Source organism: Phaseolus vulgaris, chromosome 9 (genome assembly GCF_000499845.2).
Source record: "Phaseolus vulgaris cultivar G19833 chromosome 9, P. vulgaris v2.0, whole genome shotgun sequence".
In the NCBI taxonomy this organism is placed as follows: domain Eukaryota; kingdom Viridiplantae; phylum Streptophyta; class Magnoliopsida; order Fabales; family Fabaceae; genus Phaseolus; species Phaseolus vulgaris.
Genome location: NC_023751.2, coordinates 25,259,229 through 25,279,016, shown reverse-complemented (window position 1 = coordinate 25,279,016; position 19,788 = coordinate 25,259,229). Strand labels below are relative to the sequence as shown.

The 19,788-nt window shown below is 34.3% G+C and overlaps 2 protein-coding genes across 3 annotated transcripts; both read left to right on the top strand.

Annotated features, from left to right (window-relative positions):
- Positions 1 to 1,919: 1,919 nt before the first annotated feature.
- Positions 1,920 to 11,669, top strand: LOC137820107 (lysine-specific demethylase REF6). Its single transcript, XM_068623930.1, has 7 exons — positions 1,920 to 2,955; positions 4,454 to 4,532; positions 5,311 to 5,378; positions 5,518 to 5,668; positions 6,159 to 6,832; positions 7,352 to 7,981; positions 9,078 to 11,669. The coding sequence occupies exons 1-7, from the start codon at positions 2,094 to 2,096 to the stop codon at positions 11,402 to 11,404; spliced, it is 4,791 nt and encodes a 1,596-aa protein (XP_068480031.1). The 5' UTR covers positions 1,920 to 2,093; the 3' UTR covers positions 11,405 to 11,669.
- A 2,731-nt stretch (positions 11,670 to 14,400) lies between these two features.
- On the top strand, positions 14,401 to 19,155 carry LOC137820106 (zinc finger CCCH domain-containing protein 43-like). Of its 2 annotated transcripts, XM_068623929.1 has the most exons (7): positions 14,427 to 15,215; positions 15,533 to 15,598; positions 17,078 to 17,200; positions 17,325 to 17,466; positions 17,551 to 17,597; positions 18,145 to 18,414; positions 18,797 to 19,155. In XM_068623929.1, the coding sequence occupies exons 1-7, from the start codon at positions 14,655 to 14,657 to the stop codon at positions 18,980 to 18,982; spliced, it is 1,395 nt and encodes a 464-aa protein (XP_068480030.1). In that variant the 5' UTR covers positions 14,427 to 14,654; the 3' UTR covers positions 18,983 to 19,155. The 2 variants fall into 2 exon arrangements, with proteins under 2 accessions (XP_068480029.1, XP_068480030.1); XM_068623928.1 differs by having other exon boundaries at positions 14,401 to 15,215; positions 17,325 to 17,597.
- Positions 19,156 to 19,788: the final 633 nt, after the last annotated feature.

Below are 19,788 nucleotides of genomic sequence, written 5' to 3'. Positions count from 1 at the left end.
GATTTATCTCACTATATTACTTATTATATTTGTTACATATAATATGCAATTAATTTTAATACTATTATCAAATATTATATTTACTAAATGTCATATCATTATCAAATTTAATAAATGTATTCTATTCTCATACATGTATATTAAACAATGTAAACTTATATTAGTAATCAGTACAAAATTATACACAAGCGTGCACACATATTATATAATTTATGTTCTCATTTCTAGTTATTATTTTAAATAATAATAAAAATAAAAAATATGGATAACAAATTATAATATGTTTGTATAGTTAAGGGGGTGATTTGCATGTTAACACAATGAGAGTAATATTTGTTTAGTGTAAAGAGTATTTTGTTATTTTTTTTAAAGCTTATCTAACAAAATTAGGTTGATATTCTTTATTTGAAGAAAATATTTTGTTTTTAGTTAGGGGATGTTGGGGGTATGAAAAAAAAAAGAGAGTAAAAAGTAAAGTTTATATTGCTTTGTAAAACATAATTTATTTTTTCACAAGAAAAAAGACAATATAATAGCATAGTTTTAGATTGACATGGTAATAGGCATTTGTTCAGAAAATGTAGAGAAAATTTTGAAAAAAATAAATTATTTTAAAAATATGTTGCGACACTTTTTTTAAGGTACCCGATTATTTGGTGACATGGCAGAGATATCATTGGAAGTTGTTAAATTGTAAAACATAAGAAAATAAGGCATCACGACTAGATTCATAAGAATATTATGCATAAATAAATAATTTACTTAAATAATTCATAGTGGTTAGGCCATTAAACTTAATCTGATAGATGTTGGACCACTAACAAACATTTGGTTACGCATCAATAAATTCCATCTGTGTTCACAAAAACTTGTTCCTAACATTATTTTGACAGCATAATTTTTGGGACTTTGTTTTGTTGAGAAAGCATTGAACCCCAAAAATAGAAAACAGAGAGGAGAAAATAAAATAATTGACGTATAAACCATTGTGTGCGATGATGCAGGAGCAAATGGTAGAGAATATAGCACTTTTCAAATGATAAGAGGTCTACGTTGAAGCTTCCGACAAAAAAAGAACATGATTCTATTTAAACTCCTTTTAGCCACGCAAAATAATAGAGATTTTTGCTCTTTTCAACCTTGAAAAAAAAATGAAAGAGTACGTGAAATGTAAATAGGTCTAAAAGAATGAGTAGGAAGTTTAGGACCAATATACATCAATGTACGGGTGAAGTTACTTTTTCATTTAGAATAGATTTCTTGCAAAGGTACACACAGGAAATTAGTGAGAGATGAGTGGAGCAGTACTTCTAAAGAACCATGAATAAAAACCAAATATATATATATCATTCATCCATTGGAAACATAAATAAGTATATTGCAAAGAGAATGGCCTAGTACATGCAAGTTTGAAGAAGAAAAGTGAGAGAAGATAGAAGGTACTTAAATGTTTGACTTCTGATTAGCTACAACGTTGTTATCATGTGTTGTTACCATAATTAATCAAGTGTAGCAATCAAATCAAAACACCTCCATAACTAAAATTATACACATACTCTCTCATCATGCATACACAGGATGGGGAATTAGAGCATGACACGTGTCACTCAACTCTCTGACGTGGTGTGAGTTGGTGGGGTCGTCTTTCACGCATGTGGGCACAATTCAGAAATATGAAACTGTGGCGGGGCAAAAGTAGAATAATGGAAAAACAGGAAGCGGCAGAGAAGGGCACAACAATTTATAATGGCGTAAAATGATTTATCCGAAAACAGAAAAACGCCAAAAGAGATTAATTACGAGTGCTGGCTCATGGTAGAGCTAGGAAGAAAGAGAAAATGGCTGAGGTGGTAAATAACGGGAAAAGGAGTGGTGTTTGTGTTGAAGAGAGGGCACAATAAAACTCCCCAACTCACACATCACTCACATGTCTCTACTACTACTTACTCTACTTCTTAATTCTACTAACCCCTGTTTTCTTTTGCTTCATTCCTCTGCCCCAAAATTTTCTTATTCATTTCGTTCTCTGGTTCCCTTCCTCTGGAAACAGGGGAAGAGACGCAGACACGAGGTCTGACCTCGTTGAGGCTTCAATGAGAGCCACAGAGAAGAAATCAGGGATAATGGGAGGGGGTTCGGAGGGTAACGCAGACGTTTTGCCGTGGCTGAAATCGATGCCGGTGGCGCCGGTGTACCGGCCGACTGCGGAGGAGTTCCAAGATCCAATCGGCTACATATTCAAGATCGAGAAGGAAGCGTCCAAGTACGGCATCTGCAAAATCATCCCTCCCTTCCCTCCTTCCCCGAAGAAAACCGCCATCGCCAATCTCAACCGCTCACTTGCCGTTTCAGGTTCCACATTCACCACGCGCCAGCAGCAGATCGGCTTCTGCCCCCGCCGCCCCCGTCCCGTGCAGCGTCCTGTATGGCAGAGCGGCGATCACTACACCTTCACAGAGTTCGAGTCCAAAGCCAAGTCCTTCGAGAAAGCGTACCTCAAACGCCACACCAGAAAGGGCTCGGGCTCGGGCCCAGGCCCGGGTCCGACCCCGCTTGAGACCGAGACGCTCTTCTGGAAGGCCACCTTGGACAAACCCTTCTCCGTGGAATACGCGAACGACATGCCGGGTTCTGCGTTCTCCCCCAAATGCCGCCATGCTGGGGATCCCACCTCCCTCGCGGACACTCCGTGGAACATGCGAGCGGTTTCGCGGGCCACGGGTTCGCTCTTGCGCTTCATGAAGGAGGAGATTCCGGGCGTTACTTCTCCCATGGTCTACGTCGCCATGCTCTTCAGCTGGTTCGCGTGGCACGTTGAGGACCACGACTTGCACAGCTTGAACTACCTCCACATGGGCGCCGGCAAGACCTGGTACGGAGTCCCCCGTGATGCTGCCGTCGCGTTTGAGGAGGTTGTTAGGGTTCACGGCTACGGTGGAGAGATTAATCCGCTGGGTGAGTACATTGCGTGTTTGTTTGGTTTTCTGTTTCTCTGCGGTTGTCTTTGTTTTTTCTTTCCAACATTGCTGAATTTACTGCTGAGTTCACGCATTTGCCTTGAATTTCTGAAATGTTGACTTTGTGAATGGGAAGTTAGTTGATTGCTTGTGATAGTCAGTTCCTTGCGTGATTACGTTCTCTGCTGCTTCCCCAGTGTGGAGTTTGTCTTAGGTTCCGTTTTTATTGGGCGAGTGGGATTAACTGCTATGAAATTTTACAGAGGATTACAGAGAAATATTATTTTGACCTGGGTCTCTGTTTGGATAAAATTCTGAAACATACTTGACCTTTTTCAAGGCTCTGTTTGGATAACTTGTGAAAAACACTTAACTTTTTCCAAGGCTCTGTTCGGACAGCTTAAACACGTAACTTCTTTTAAGTTTAAAAATTAGCTTGCATGAGATAAAGTTAGCATTTGAGGAAGTTAAATCAGTGAGCTATAAATTAATTTATACATACATATATGATAAGCTTGCTCTTTTTATCCTTTTGCTTTCTTCTCCTGTAAGTGCTGATCGTGAATTTTATCCCAAACTGGGACTAAAATTGCAGTAGTGTGTTTAATTGGCCCAAACACTGGACTGGGGGAATGTGTAAAAGTGTGTGGTTTGAAATCCATTCTGGAGGGAAAAGTTGTTTGGTAGATCGCTTAGTCCTGGTTCTGTTACAGAATGTGCTGCTTTTTGATGTTGCCAGCGAGACGAGAATTCTTGATCATGGGAACTTTTAACACATGCGCCTGTAATCTTTCACTCTTTAGCTAGTAAATTGCCATATAGTTTGTTTCATTTTTTTTTTCTGCATGATGTGCATTTAGCGTATAAATTGAAGGATGCATGCTTGTATTATGTCCTGCTGTCACAATCATTAGCTTTAGTTCAAGGCATTATTGTTGAAAACAAGTTTGCTACTGAAACCTTAGGAGTTTATGATTTAAGTTATAGTCCTCTGTTCTAATCCTCAGCCTGTTTAAAGTGGGTGGAATTCTGATTGTAATAATGAAAGATAACCAAATTAAGGGTTGCATAGTTGGTTTTAGGATGCCTATTCATTGCTTTAGGAGACAATGAAAGCATCTGGTGATTGAACAACATTTTAACACAACGATCCTGTTTTGAATTTAAAAGTCTACCCCAATCTGAGTAGGGAAGCTATCTCTTTCTTTTCACCTGCTGTCTGCCAACATGTTGCCTTGACATAATCGTTGTCTTTTAGATTTCTTTTGCGTGGGGAATCTTTGCTGTTTTCTATTTTATCATCTTCACTCCTTTCACTTATGATATATTGCGTTTTTATTTTTCGATTTATGAGGAATGAAAAATATTGGTTGGTCTCATCTTGGATAAAGGAGAAATGACACTGATTTTTATATGTAAAGAGGATGATGTTTGATTGTGTTAATTTATGGATCCACATATTACAAACTTACAAGGTTCTTGTTTTCTTTGAACAGTTACATTTGCTATTCTTGGTGAGAAAACCACGGTGATGTCGCCTGAAGTATTTATTAGTGCAGGTGTTCCATGCTGCAGGTATTTATGCTTATGAATGCCATATTATATATTTTTGTGATGATCTTATCCTCAGATTAATCTCAAACACTAATTACTTGTACTTCCAGTTTTTCTGTGTCCGGTAAGTGGTTATTTACTCTAAATTATTGCTTGATTTTGTCCTACACACAAAACAGTTTGAACTTTAAAGATGTTGAAGTTAAGTAGCAATTTCAAGTACAAACTTCCAGGAAATGTATGCCTTGTCAAAACACTTACTTTTTTTTCTGTTTTTTTTACTGCCATTTGGAATAATCTTTTTCTATATCTCCACTTTTGCGTGGCTATTTAATTTTGAAATCATCAGTGTATTTTCTATTGATTGCTTTTTCATTTGGAGCTTGGAAGCAGTTATTGATGGTTAGTTTTGAAGGTTTTGATAGAAAAAATGGAAACTTCTATGGATCAGCAGTATTTAGTTTATTAAGTTGTGCTGTGTATATGGTTGGACTGAAATGCCCTCATCTTTAAGGGCTTCTCTTTTCTCTATTGTTTTGGCTTAAGATTGTTTTCTTGCCTCGTCTCTGGTGCTCTGCAATGGTTTGTTTCAGGGGAGTACCCATTTCTGTTATGCAGAGACAGGAAAGTTTGGCTGCATGCTTGGTTCTCACTTTTTGTTTTTCTACTTAAAAGAATATCATATCCACTCCCTTGTAATCATCATTGCAATTATTAGATATTATTTTCATTTTCAGCGACCTTGTATGGTGGTTTATGTGCATATGTGACTTTAAATTTCTATTTTTTGTGGAATCAGGTTAGTACAAAATGCTGGGGAATTTGTTGTGACATTTCCAAGAGCCTATCACACAGGGTTCAGTCATGGTAAGAATGGTAGTCACAGGCTCAAAGATGCTCTTTTCTTCGCTTTTCTTTTTTAGGGGTGGGTAGGTGGTGGTGATAGATGTTATTCTTTCGGTCAATAGTAGAATATTTCTAATGATTCTGAGTGTATACTGTGTAGGTTTTAATTGTGGAGAGGCAGCAAACATTGCGACGCCTGAGTGGTTGAGGGTTGCTAAAGATGCTGCCATTCGGAGGGCTTCATTAAATTATCCTCCCATGGTTTCACATTTCCAGTTACTTTATGACCTTGCCTTAGCTTTGTGTTCTAGGTTTGTCTTTTTCTATTTTAACTTCTTATAATTTGGCTACAAGACTGCCGAAACCTTACTAGAACTATCTTTTGTTTTCTTTATGTTAGTAGGTTTGATGCACTTATTAATAATACCTGATTGACTTAAGGGAGTTTGAATATACATATGTATTCTCTTCTCTCCAATTTTAAAATGTGTAGATGAATCATTCTGGTTCGAGATATATATTTTTTCCTTTTTAGGTTTCCTTATTCATAATTCATGTACAATGTGATCATGGCACCTAGACTTAATGGAGTTTGAATATACATATGTATTCTCTTCTCTCCAATTTTAAAATGTGTAGATGAATCATTCTGGTTCGAGATATATATTTTTTCCTTTTTAGGTTTTCCTTATTCATAATTCATGTACAATGTGATCATGGCACCTAGACAATGATTCTGATGACCATATTATCTGTTCTAAAATATACTGCCTGTAAATATCCTTTGTTTTCTCCATACAGAATTCCTGCGAGCGTCAGTGCTGGACCTCGTAGTTCTCGTCTTAAAGATAAGAAGAAGGGTGAAGGAGAAACTGTAATTAAAGAACTATTTGTCCAAGATGTGTTACAGAACAATGATCTGCTTCATATACTGGGGAAAGGATCTGCTGTAGTACTTCTTCCTCGTAGCTCAGTTGACATTTCTGTTTGCTCAAAATTACGTGTTGGATCCCAGCAATCCATCAATGTAAGCAATTCTGAGGGAATGCATTCCTCAAAAGGTTTTGTTTCTGATGATCTGGTATTCAACAGGAGTCATGGAATCAAGCAAGAAAAAAGTTTCTATTCTGTGAAAGACAAGTTTACTACGATGTATGAAAGGAACAGGATTTCCTCTTTTGATGTAAATGGTAACTCAAGCACTTCAAGTTCTAAGCCACTTCAAAGGGACACTGAGGGAGAAACTAGTGAAGAAGATGGATTGTCAGATCAGAGACTGTTTTCATGTGTCACTTGTGGAATATTAAGCTTTTCTTGTGTTGCTATTGTACAGCCTAGAGATCCCGCTGCTAGATATCTCATGTCAGCTGATTGCAGCTTCTTTAATGATTGGGTTGTTGGTTCTGGAGTATCTAACAGTAAATTTACTACTGCCCCAGAAGAAGCAACTATTCCTGTGTCAAATATGTATACAGGCATGTTTATAAGTAGTACTATTTCTAGTATTTCATACTTTGTTTCATATTGTCATAAAAAATAGTTTATTTTTCTTCAGATGTTATCAGTAATGACGTCACATCCTAGGTATTTTTCTGGACCTCTGTCTCATGCTCATCAGGAAACATGTCCATTTTGCCAGTGTCCTTCTGTATGTAATGACCACACTATCATGATAATCCTACAATGGGGCAGACCCAAAAAGTTTGTGCCTTTAAGTTATAACTGCCACCACTGCTATAAACTTGTCTTTAGTTATATAGTAATAGCAAACCTCATTGTTATAAGCTTTTAGTTGTGGAATAATAGGAGAGCGGAAACATACACTAGTGCCCTACAAATCTTGTATGAGGTGCATTTGAAAGCACAACTTCGGTATTTAAGGAGCTGAATCTTTTTATATCTTATTTTTCCATATATAGTTTCGTTGTTTCAATTTTTTTGTCTAGGATTTAGGTAAAGCTTAAAAGTACTGATTCTTTTGTTCTGTCATGCAGGATGGATGAAAAAAAATGTCCAAGATGGTATGCAAGATGTTTCTGTTCAATCTTCTCGAGATGCTTTAAATATTGAAAGTGAAAAGGGCAATTCAGCTCTTGCACTATTGGCTTCAGCATATGGAAATTCTTCTGACTCTGAGGAAGATCAGATTTCAGCTGATGGTCATGAAACAAATGTGCTAAACTCTGCTTCTGAAAGTTTACTTTCTCATACTCAAGATTCCCATGCTAGTCCCATGCCTGCACTTGATAGTGCAGATAATATTCCTTCAAAGAGTGCCAGTTGTGAGGATTTAATGCATCATAGATTTGAGTGTAATTTGAGTCATCAATCTTTAGACCACTCTTTAAAGAAACAGGAGTATAATATCACATCGGGGGTAACATTTGAAAATATGAGGACGGTGCCTAATTCCACCTCCAATTGTTCCCAAGACGCCCATGATGCTGAAAGGTCATTGTCTAAAATGTCTATGGTTCCCTTTGATAATAAAAATTCTTCCATGGTGTTACAGTCTGATGAAGATTCATCCAGAATGCATGTGTTCTGTCTGGAGCATGCTGCAGAAGCTGAGAAGCAACTTCGCCCCATAGGTGGAGCCCACATATTTCTCCTATGTCATCCAGGTTTGTGGGTTGATTGAGCAACTATTCATTTATGCAGTATTCTTATCTCATGCCCTAGTTCTAGCAAATACTGATAAATTTCTCTATTTACTGCTCTTGTTCTGAGAATAAAATGAACACTTAATAGGTAGACTGATTAAACTGGTCAAGAAACAAGGGGACTATGGTTATGAAAAATAAGAGTCTAGTGGTGGAAAGTTCATTTTTTACTTCCCTAATGTGAAGGTCAGGTTCAGTAAGAGTTGGAATTTGATTCAATTTCAGTATGAAACTTTTTACACTTGCTGCAAATAAGAAGATTGCAAATCAGTGAAGTAGTCATTGCTTTTCACTTTTAGTGAAAGCTTTTGCTTATTTTCTTTGATAGGTGGCACCTCATCTTACAAAGTGATTTAGGCCTAACTCAACCTTACAAAACCGGTTTTGTAAGGTGAGGACTGTCCTCCTTTATATACTGTATTTATTACTATTTCTAGTCAACATGGGATTTGGGTTTTTCCCAATACACCCTCTCATACTATTGGACTTGGCACGTTTATAACATGGTGAGTGACCTTTTTAACGGATTTAGGATAGTTTTGATACCATCTTACAGAAGTGATTCAAGCCTAACTCAACCTTACAAAACTCATTTGGAAGGTGAGGATTTGCCTCCTTATATATATATATATATTGTATTTTGATACTATTTCTAGTCTATATAGGACTTGGGTTTTATCCAATACTACACAATTATTTGCTGGTACGTATTTTTTTTTACATTCTTTATGAATCAAAATTAAATTTTTTAATATTAAAAATAGTGGATATGATTTTTTTGCTCTATTGATTTCTAATTTTTGAAGTCATAGATTAGCTATATATTTGTCATTGACGGGATACGTTTGTCCATCATCCATGATGAGTTATGCCAATATTCATTCACAAGCAGAGATTTTAAAACAGATGACTCTTTCTGATTTGAAGAAGTATTTTTCATATGGTTGTCATGGATCAATTATAGTTGGTGTCTATTTCCGCATGATGAAAAATATTGTATTACTGTTATTATTTTTCTTCTTCAAACCGCTTACTGTTTATTTTCACATTTCTGTAGATTATCCCAAGATAGAGGCTGAAGCAAAAGTGGTGGCAGAAGATTTGGGGATTGATTACACATGGAAGAGTATTGCATACAGGCATGCTTCCAAGGATGATGGGGAGAGGATCCAGTCGGCTCTAGATAGCGAGGAAGCCATTCCTGGGAATGGTGACTGGGCTGTAAAACTAGGGATCAATCTCTTTTATAGCGCATATCTTAGTCGCTCTCCTCTTTATAGTAAGCAGATGCCTTACAATTCTGTTATATACTGTGCATTTGGTTGTAGCTCTCCATCTAGCTTACCCGAAGAGCCAAAGGTCTACCAAAGAAGGGTCAACAGGCAGAAAAAGGTTGTTGCTGGGAAATGGTGTGGTAAAGTTTGGATGTCCAACCAGGTCCATCCCCTTTTAGCGAAAAGAGATTCTGAGGATGCCGAGGATGAGAAAATGTTACTTGGTTGGATATTACCTGATGCGAGAATTGAGAGATCAGAAAGTACCCCCAAAAGTGAAACTACTAGCAGAAAGTCAGGTAAGAAAAGGAAAATGACAGCAGAGAATGGACGAACCAGGAAAGGAAGTTATGCTAAGAAAAATGTAGTTTCATATAATTCAACTGAAGATAAACCCAACTCACAGCCAAGGAGGATTCATAGAAGTAAGAAAGCCAGGAATGTTGAGAGAGATCGTGCGGCTTTGAAAGGGGATAGTTCTCCCTATCATCATCGAAAACCTATAAGCAAACAAACAAACTGTACTGAAAGTGATGCGGTTTCTGATGATTCAGTTGATGATGAAGATGATCACATGCAGCATGGGAGGAATTTTGACATTGACAATGATGTGGTTTCAAATGATACAGGGGACTGTGATTCTGATTGGCAGCAGAGGGAAGAACATAGCAGTAAGGACGTTGAAGATATGGAGAGAGATGCAATTTCAGAGGATTCTTTAGATGTTGGTTCTCTTCAGCTGCAAAGGAAGACTTCTGAAGGCAAGCATGCCAAATGCACTAGTGAAGAAGATATAATTTCTGATGACCAAATGGAGAGTTGTTTTCAGAAGCGGCAGAGGAGAACTCCTAAAAGCAGGCAAGCCAAGTATCTGAGTGGAAAAAATATAACATCTGACGACCAGCTAGAGCTGAAAATGCAGAAGGAGCAACGGAGGAATCCTAAAAACAGGCAAGACAAATACCTCAATGAAGAGGATATTGATTCAGATGACCAACTGGAGGGCCATTATCGTAGGTATCAAAGAAGGAATCCTAAAGGCAGGCAGGCCAAATGTGTAGCAGAGGAAGATGAAATGTCAGGTGACCAATTGGAGGATCATTGTCAGAAGCTGCAAACAAGTTTCTCTAGGAAAAAGCAAATCAAAGGCATCGATAGAGAAGTTAAATATGTAATGTCTGATGATCAATTGGAGGATCATTTTCCAAAGCAGCAGAGAAGAACTCCTAAGAGCAGGCAAAACAAATACACTGATAAAGAAGTTATGGATGACTCGGCTGAAAATAATTCTCGCGTGCTGCATAGAACTCCTAAAAGAAAGCAAGATAAATCCATGGACGAAGATGATTTGAATTCTGATGATGAAATGGAAGATGATCAGCAGCTGAGAAGAACTCTTAGAAGTAAACAATCTAAACCAAAAACACTTCAACAGATGAAGCAAGCCAATTCCCTGCAAGCAAAAAGCCAGGCTTCTCGGTCCATAAAGAGGGGGTCTCGGGTGCTTGTGAAATCAAAGATTCCTCAGCAAATAAAGCCAAGGAATAAGCAATCCAGTAACTCCCGAGAGTTTAGTTTACTGATGGAAGACGAGGAAGAAGGTGGACCAAGTACCCGCCTTAGGAAGAGAACCACAAAAGCTCAGGAGAGTGAAGGAAAATTGAAAGACAAGCAAACAAAAAGGAAGAAGGTGAAGAATGCTACAACTGCAAAGGTTTCAGTTGGTCATGCCAAAGGGAAGGATGGGGATGCAGATTATCAATGTGATATTGATGGGTGCAGTATGAGCTTTGGATCAAAACAGGAGCTGCTGCATCACAAGAGAAATATCTGCCCTGTAAAAGGGTGTGGGAAGAAGTTTTTCTCACACAAGTATCTGGTGCAACACCGGCGAGTTCATGAGGATGAGCGACCCTTGAAGTGCCCTTGGAAGGGATGCAAGATGACTTTCAAGTGGGCATGGGCTCGTACTGAGCACATTCGAGTCCACACTGGTGCACGGCCTTATGTATGTGCAGAGCAAGGTTGTGGACAAACATTCAGATTTGTGTCTGATTTCAGTCGTCATAAGCGAAAGACTGGTCATTCGGCGAAGAAGAGTCGTCAATAGCAAGTGGAATAGATGTTTAATTGTTATTTAACATGACTATTTATGAATTTGTGAATCCATTTCTCAATTGACCCGGCTAGGACTAGGGTTTAGTGACAGTGTAGGATATCCCTGCAATTGCCATTTGTAGTAACTATTAATTCTGTTTGCTTTTTTGGGTCTTCAACCCATTTGTTCATTACAATTAAAGCAATTGCTTGGATCTAAAAACATGATGCAAATGTTGTTCAAACCTTCGTGGTTAATTTATTGCAATTAGAAATCATGTGATGATTCGTGCGGAAATCATGCACCAAGAAATGAACATACTTGAAGGAGTTCTACAAGCGAGGAGGTAGACTTTCCATCATACGTGCAATTAACTTCCTATTCTTCCATATCTTACCATCATCAGCCTCAGTTGTTTTTAATTATAAACATTATTATGATTGGTCCAGAGAAGTGAAAGAAAAGACAATTATCATTTTATAAATTAATTTATTCCTGTAATCTTTTATTTCAAGAGGAAGTTCATAGTAACTCATACAAGGGAAGGAGATTGGTAAAATGGAAAAAATTACTGCATGCTATCTAAACCCTACAAATTACAATGGAAGTTATTTTTGAAATTTGAAAGCATACGAAATAGCTTACTAATATCAAGAAAGAGAAAATAAACATTATAGTTGAATGTTAATTTTAATGATCGTATCTAAGTCTAATGATCATGTACCACCACAACTCAAGTCAGTAGATGCACCCAAAATTCTCTTACAAAGCTACTAAGCACGGTTAAAGCGCGGGATATAAATTCATTAAGATATTTCCAATTTTCAAAAAAATTAAACATATTGAAGTTTTTATTTTAAATTATTTAACTTTTTTTAATGTTTCTTTAATAAAATAATTCAAATTATTTTACTTTTATTTTTATTTGAATAAAATATTTCAAATATCATCATATACAAAAATTATCAGCTTAATTCTACAATCATTGAATAAAAACAACTCTTACAAACTTCAACTAAAAAATATTAGTTTACATCAATTAAAAAATGTGTTGATAAAGAAGAGTTTTACAAATATCAACCAATTTGGAAAATAAATAATTTTAATAATATCAACTAGAAAAATAATTTATTTCAACGTTGAGTAAACAACACTCTAATTTACATTAACTAAAAAATAGTTTTATGAGTGTCAATAAAAAATTGTACTTGATATTAGTTGAAAAAAAAAATCTACATTAACTGAAAATAATATTTTTAATTAATAAAAATATGTGTTTCACATAAGTTGAAAAAAAACTATTGGTGTTGACAAAAAAAGTTTAATTAGGGTTTACTTTAACTAGAAAAAAAAACTTTGTCAATTACAATAGGAAAACACAATATAGAGTCAATGAAGCTTTAATAATGACGTTTCAAGTCAAATCAATAACACGGTTTAATGTGTAAAATATTTACCAAAATAACATATTTTGTGAAATATTTATTCAAATAGCACGGTTTAATGTAACATTTGTGATTTCGGTTCCATTCTGAAATTGATTTAATTTTTATTTAAAAATAAAGGAAAATAACTTAAAAAAAATAAATATTTTGAATAAAATTGTAAAAAAGTATATATATATTTTAAAAAAATACAAGCTTAGAAAGATAATTATATTGAGGAATAATATTTTAGAAAAATAAATATTTTAGAAAAATAAATATTTTAGAAAAATAAATATATTAGAAAAATAAATTTTCTAAAAACTAATTATATTAATAAATAATTATTTTAAAATATTATAATTTAAAAATAATTATTTAGAAATGTTATTATTTTAAGAACTAATTACTTGAAAAATTAAAAGTGTTAAAATTTAATTTGTTAGAAAATTAAATATTTAGATAAGTAATTATTTAGTTTTGTATTGAGTTAAAAAATATAATATTTTTAACTATTTATTTATAAATAAAATAAAATTAAGTATATGTAAATGTAAAAGTAAATCCTACATTAAAAAAATATTCTAAGTCAATTTTGAATTTTTTTTTAGAATAAAATATTTCAAAATTTATAAATGTTAATCTTGTTAACAATTTTTTCTTATTTACATATTTTTTAAATAATTATTACTTAATATATATGATTTATAAATAATTATGTTTTAAATCATTATATTCTATATAATTATTTTTAAATAATTTATTAAATAAATTATTTTCCAATCTAATTTTTTTAAATAAATATTTTTAAAAACTTAAAATTATCAATTTTATTTTATTTAGTTTTATATAAAAAAAATTAAAATAAAACCAAGTTTTGAACTCTTACATATAAATCATGTTATTTAAATAATTATTAATATAATATACTATTTAGGTAAATATTTAACCTAATATACTATTGAAGAAAATAAATAATTAAAGTATTAAAAAACAATTAACTGATATTCAGATTAATGTTCGTTAACTGATGTTTTGACGTTAAATAGATATTAGCAATTAATTGTAAGAAATTGAGTAACTGTGATAAATTGGTAACTCTCTCACACACATATCCTATTATTATATAGCATGCATCTAGCATGAGTTTATAACGCTTCTATCTAACACATATTTCACAATATCCTAATTTATTTTATTAAATTGTTTCTAAAAATAATATTTCATACAAGAGTTTATCATGTTCTTATTTTCTTTTATTATTAATTATTTGTCTTTATATTCTATTTGATCTTACCTGTTAAATCAGTAAACAACCATACTTATCATAATTTTTTTATTAATTATCATATAAAATCTTCTATGTAACAATAATAATACATAAAAGTTTAAACATTTTAAGAATGGTATTTTTAATATTTTCATCTATAAAAAACACAAACATGAATAACAAGTAATTTTTTTTTTGTTGAAAATAAATAGTATTATGTATGAGTTGACATCTCAACTAAATGTGGCATGGCAGTTGTATAACTGTATTGAAATACGTAGTAGTATTAGAAGGTACATGCACCCATACATATAGATACAATAATACAAAGAAGAATACAAAGAAGAGAGTGTCCTAAGTAGCATGCACTAAACACACACCATTCCCATTTGCGCATTCACAACAACAAAAAAGTAACCCCTTTGGTTTCACACTTTGTTCATTCTCTTTTTTATGATTTTCCCACATAAATAAATTCTCTTCCTTCTCTTACACTCTTGTTTGTTTTAGCTATCAATCATTTTCTCCATTATTAGGGTTTTTCCATTTGAAATGTGGAGATACAGCAATGGAGCCCTCTGAATCCGAATCAGTTACTTCCCCCACCAAGGACTCGCAATTGGGTGAACCTTCCACCCCTGTTCACCCACTCGATCATGATCCTCAACCCTCAGATCTCAATCACGTTGCCCAAGATGATGCTGCACTTGGTGGGGAGCTTGAGGACAAGTTGGATTTGAAGGATGAGGGTGAGAGTGAGGATAAAGGTTCGAACTTGGAAGATGGGGGTGGAAATTTGAGTGATGAAGGTGCTGCCCCTGAAGGTGGTAAGGGAGAAGGGAGTAAGGTTGATGGTGGTGGTGATGTTGTTGTTGTTGATGATGATGATGATGATTGCAATGGGGGTGACGAGGGGTGTGATTGGATTGAGAATGTGAATGAGAGTGAAAGTGATAAGGTGAGTGGAGATGTGGAGGGAGTGGACTGTAGGGATGAAAGGAGCAGTGGGAGAGCTCAACAGTACCCCTTGAGGCCTGAGGCTGAAGACTGTGCGTTTTATCTCAAAACTGGAACTTGCAAATTTGGATTCAATTGCAAGTTCAATCATCCGCTTAAGAGGAAAAACCAGGTCTCTCTCTCTGTCACACTGTTACTAATTAAGTACTGGTACATGAATGGTTAATTAGTAAAGTTAAGAATCAATATCTAAGTATTAGTATGGCTGCATTAAGTGTTAAATAACTAAGGAGTTAAACATCAGTTAAGTATTATATGCTAGATATTACATGCTATAAATTGTGAAGGATTTGCATGGTAAAAAAACAAAAACTGGAAACATTATATTTAAAGGGTTATAAATAGTTTATTTTTGTTGAACATTTTATGTTTGGAAATATCTTATACATGTACACATCTTGATTTTAAATGTATTAACACTACATGAAGGCTAAAAAAGATAATGCGGGAGAAAAAGAAGAACAGGAAGAAAGATCAGGGCAGACGGAATGCAAGGTATTTTCAGAATTCTGTAACTTCTGTTTTTTATTCTCATTTTTTATTTATTTTATACATGTATTTTGCAAAAGAAGCATTGTTATCTGAGACATGATTTGAAGCTCTCAAGTATATTTGAACATATTTGTCAGTATCTGTGGATTATTCCCTCCCACTAGACCCACCTTTGTTGGTTTGCAAATCTAGATTATGTTATCTGAATTTTGGACATAGGCATGTAGGTTTATCTAAAAATCTAGCAAATTTAGTTATCAATAATAATATGTTCATACGAGACACTAACAACAAAGATGGAAGAGATAGTCTTCTGTAAATACAATCAAATAGAAATAAGACTGAAATAGATTTGCCAAAAGGGTCTCTGCTACAGGACACACCCTCTATCAAACCTGCCAATATTCTCTCATAAGTTGCCTACCTGTAACAGACTCCGCACAATTCTACCCCTAAAAGACTCCATACATTTTTTTCCCTTCCACGCGGATTCTCAATTATTTCCCTATGTTTCTCTACTATCAGAATATGCTAGCTGTTCTTGTGTAACAGACTTCTTTTCTGAGTCATTTCTTCACTTGGTCATTTTGCCATTTTCCCCAAGTCATCCATCCTTTATGTTGTGCCCATTCTTTTCCAGTCCATGTCTTTTTGTCTTATATACTTGGGCCAAGGGTGTATCGGTTAATCACATGATGTATTTATTAAAATGTAGGTTCTGTCTATGGGAGATTGTGTAAGGTTAACTTGAGGAGGTTTAACCATATATTACCTTTAGGTTTTATTTGGTAATGTTATTGGTTTAGAGTTCATGGTAAATAACCAAGTATGTTTTTTTTTTTGCAATGGCAAGTTTATGAAAATTAAAAAATAGGGTAATTTTTTATTATTTGTATGCCATACAATGCTTTGAATTTTTGTGACCTTCATATTCTTTTTTATATATTTAATCCCTTCACCATTAAGGGCTATTTTACTAGCTAATGTAAAAATCATATACTTGAGTTTGATTTGGTGAGTGATGTAATCATATAAGAAATAATATTCTCTGTTAGAATTCCGTGATCAATATGCAAGAATTCAGTAGTTGTTAGATGGCTGATAGTCGAGGGATATCTTTTTTTATATATTTTCTGATTAGGCATTGGTATATTTTTCCTTTATGGCTTGCATTAGTCATGAACAAAGATTCTGTCATGGTGGATCATGACATGCTAGTTTGGCAGACTTCTTTCTCTGATGCTATACTAGTATATGTTTGGTCATCATGACGTACTCTGTTTTGCTTATTTTTTTGACATTGTAAATCATGTTGGCTTAGCCTTGCTATGTTGAAAAATGTTGGATCCCTATGACAATTTTTGGATGAAACATGCTTGTATATATGCATATGTTTAATATCTTTGTTGTGTCATGTTTTAAAATGTCCTACTATTTATTACAGGTTCATAACAAAATTTTCTTTTCCTGATGTTGTGGCAGTATTATTTAAGATCTGGGGGGTGTAAGTTTGGAAAGGCTTGTAAGTTTAATCACACAAGGGGAATGTCTTCATCAGCATCCTCAATTGTAGAGCTTAACTTCCTTGGCCTGCCTATTCGAGTGGTATAACCTTGATTTCTTACATAGCTAAGTTACGCTGAAAATTATTGTGTCCACTATCTTTTGTTTCTCTTTAATGTCTGAAATACTTGTACCTGAAACTTGATGAAGTTGTTTTTCATGACAGGGAGAGAAAGAGTGTCACTATTACATGCGTACTGGCTCTTGTAAGTTTGGAGCAAACTGCAAGTTTAATCATCCCGATCCTACGGCTGGAGGAGGTGATTCTCCTTCTGGATATGGTAATGGAAGTTCTATTTCATTACAAGGTGTGTCACAATCATCTATATCCTCATGGTCTTCTTCTAGACCATTAAATGAATCCACTCCTTTTGTGCCGGTGATACTTTCAGCTAATCCAGTGGTTTCTCCTCAAAGTTCTGAATGGGATGGATATCAGGTAAATCAATAGATTTCATGCCAATAACTATCTTGATAGGGACATTCTATTATATTATTAGTATATGATGGCAAACTAGTCTGCCAATTTTCTATCATACAAGGAAGGATGTTCTCTGTTCTTGCAAGTTGCAACATATAGTACATGGTGAATAGTTATCAGTTGGCTGTTAACATACTTGTGTATGATTCCTGGGCATGTTATATGTACAGTAAATACTGAATAGTGCATGGATTTATATGCCCTCATCAATTACTTAAAAGTCAAAGAATGCTTTCTTCCTTTAGGTTCTATTTTCAAACTTTTTAATTTTCTCTCTATTTCCTCTGCTTCCTCATCTTTTTAGCTTACTGTTCTCTAGTAACTCCTTGGCTTCCTTACTACTCTTATGGGGATGGCTTTGATCTATTCAATTTAAAGCTAGAAATCTAATGTTCTTTTTATCTTTTCCCTTTCCCTTTCCCTTTCCGTGAGTTAAATCTTCTGCTTGTTAACTCTTATAATTGATTATTTTCCCTGCTATTTGATCAACTTGGGTTTTCTACAGGCACCTGTCTATCTACCTGAGAGGAATATGCATCTACCTTCAACATATGTCATGAACAACCCAGCTATGGAAACAAATGTTTATATGCACCATCAAAAACAAATGCAGGTTGAAGAGTTTCCAGAAAGGCCTGGTGAACCTGAATGCAGCTATTTCTTAAAAACAGGGGATTGCAAGTTTAAATCTAATTGTAAGTTTCACCATCCAAAAAATCGGATTGCAAGATTACCTCCATGCAGTCTTAGTGACAAGGGTCTACCTTTGAGACCGGTAAGTTAATTTATTCTATTGTTTTTTCCTGACATGGAGACTGTAAAATTACAAGATTCCTGCCACATTTCTTTCATTGTTTCTGTTCAGTTTTCTCTTTACACCTTCAAGACAGATTATTCATGAGAAATTTAGAACAAAAAAGATGTTGGTTTTGAAAAAAAGGTTGTCTAGTTTACATAATGAAAAGCAGTTGGTTCTGAACAAGAAAATATTGTGGTAATCTAGGTTCTTTTAAAAAGAATTGAAACAGTTTGCAATTTAGTGATTATTGCTTTTCTGATTCAGAAAGACAATATCTTGTGTTCTTTAATTGTTCATGACACAAAAGGTTAGACTTGTTGGTTTACCTGATCTATGTTGAATGTGTTATAAAATTCAGGACCAGAATGTTTGCACATATTACAGCCGTTATGGAATTTGCAAATTCGGACCAGCTTGTAAGTTCGACCACCCACCACCCTCAACTATAAGTGGACTTGATCAACAATCCTCTTACACAAATTCTGCTAGTGTTGATGTGGCTGAAAATGGAGGTGTCAGTGATGGGAACCAACTGTCTCTATAAACATTTTCTGGTTTTGAATATGCATATCAATTATAAGTTGTAATTTTTTTTTTAAAAACCATGATAAATTTATTTAATTTCTTTAGTTATGCCTAATGTGGCAAAAGCTTTGCAGAATAGCAATATGTATGTTTAATAGAAGTTTTATTACAAGTAATATGTAGATTTTTTTATTCTGGATTTCTTTTCTTTCATTATTAGATTATGTGCATGAATGTGAATTTTCATGTTTTTGTATGAGTTGCCAATTTAATTATGACTCGAGTAATGCCAGAATAACTGTTTGATAATTAAAATGTGAATGAAGTAGTATGATTGTAGATCATATGTAGAATATACCTTGGTGAGGTTTGAGAACCCATGTTTATTTTGTTCAAGAACTACGTTATCAGCAAATAAATCTTTTATAATATTTCAATTATTTCTTCATTTGAGTTGTTTTTTTATTCTTTTATTCATATGTAATATTATAGACAAGTATGGTTGTATTTTAGGTAAAATGGGAGTTGTGATATCTTAGGTAGAATCTTAAGTTTAATAACATTGACTAAGCTAATGGATGGGAAAAGTAGAGGAAGGATTGATAATAGAATAAAAAGATGGAATATTTTAATTATTTGTTTGGAGGAGCATGGAGTATAAAGGAAAGGAGCAAGGCACAATGTGTGGATCTCATTTAAATGTTATTTTTTTTTCTTTCAAAGTTAAACTAGACAAAGATAAAAATATTAGTTATATATATTTTTTCTATTTGATTGAGTATATATATAATCAGAACTTAAAAAACATTGTACTTTTTTCCCCAT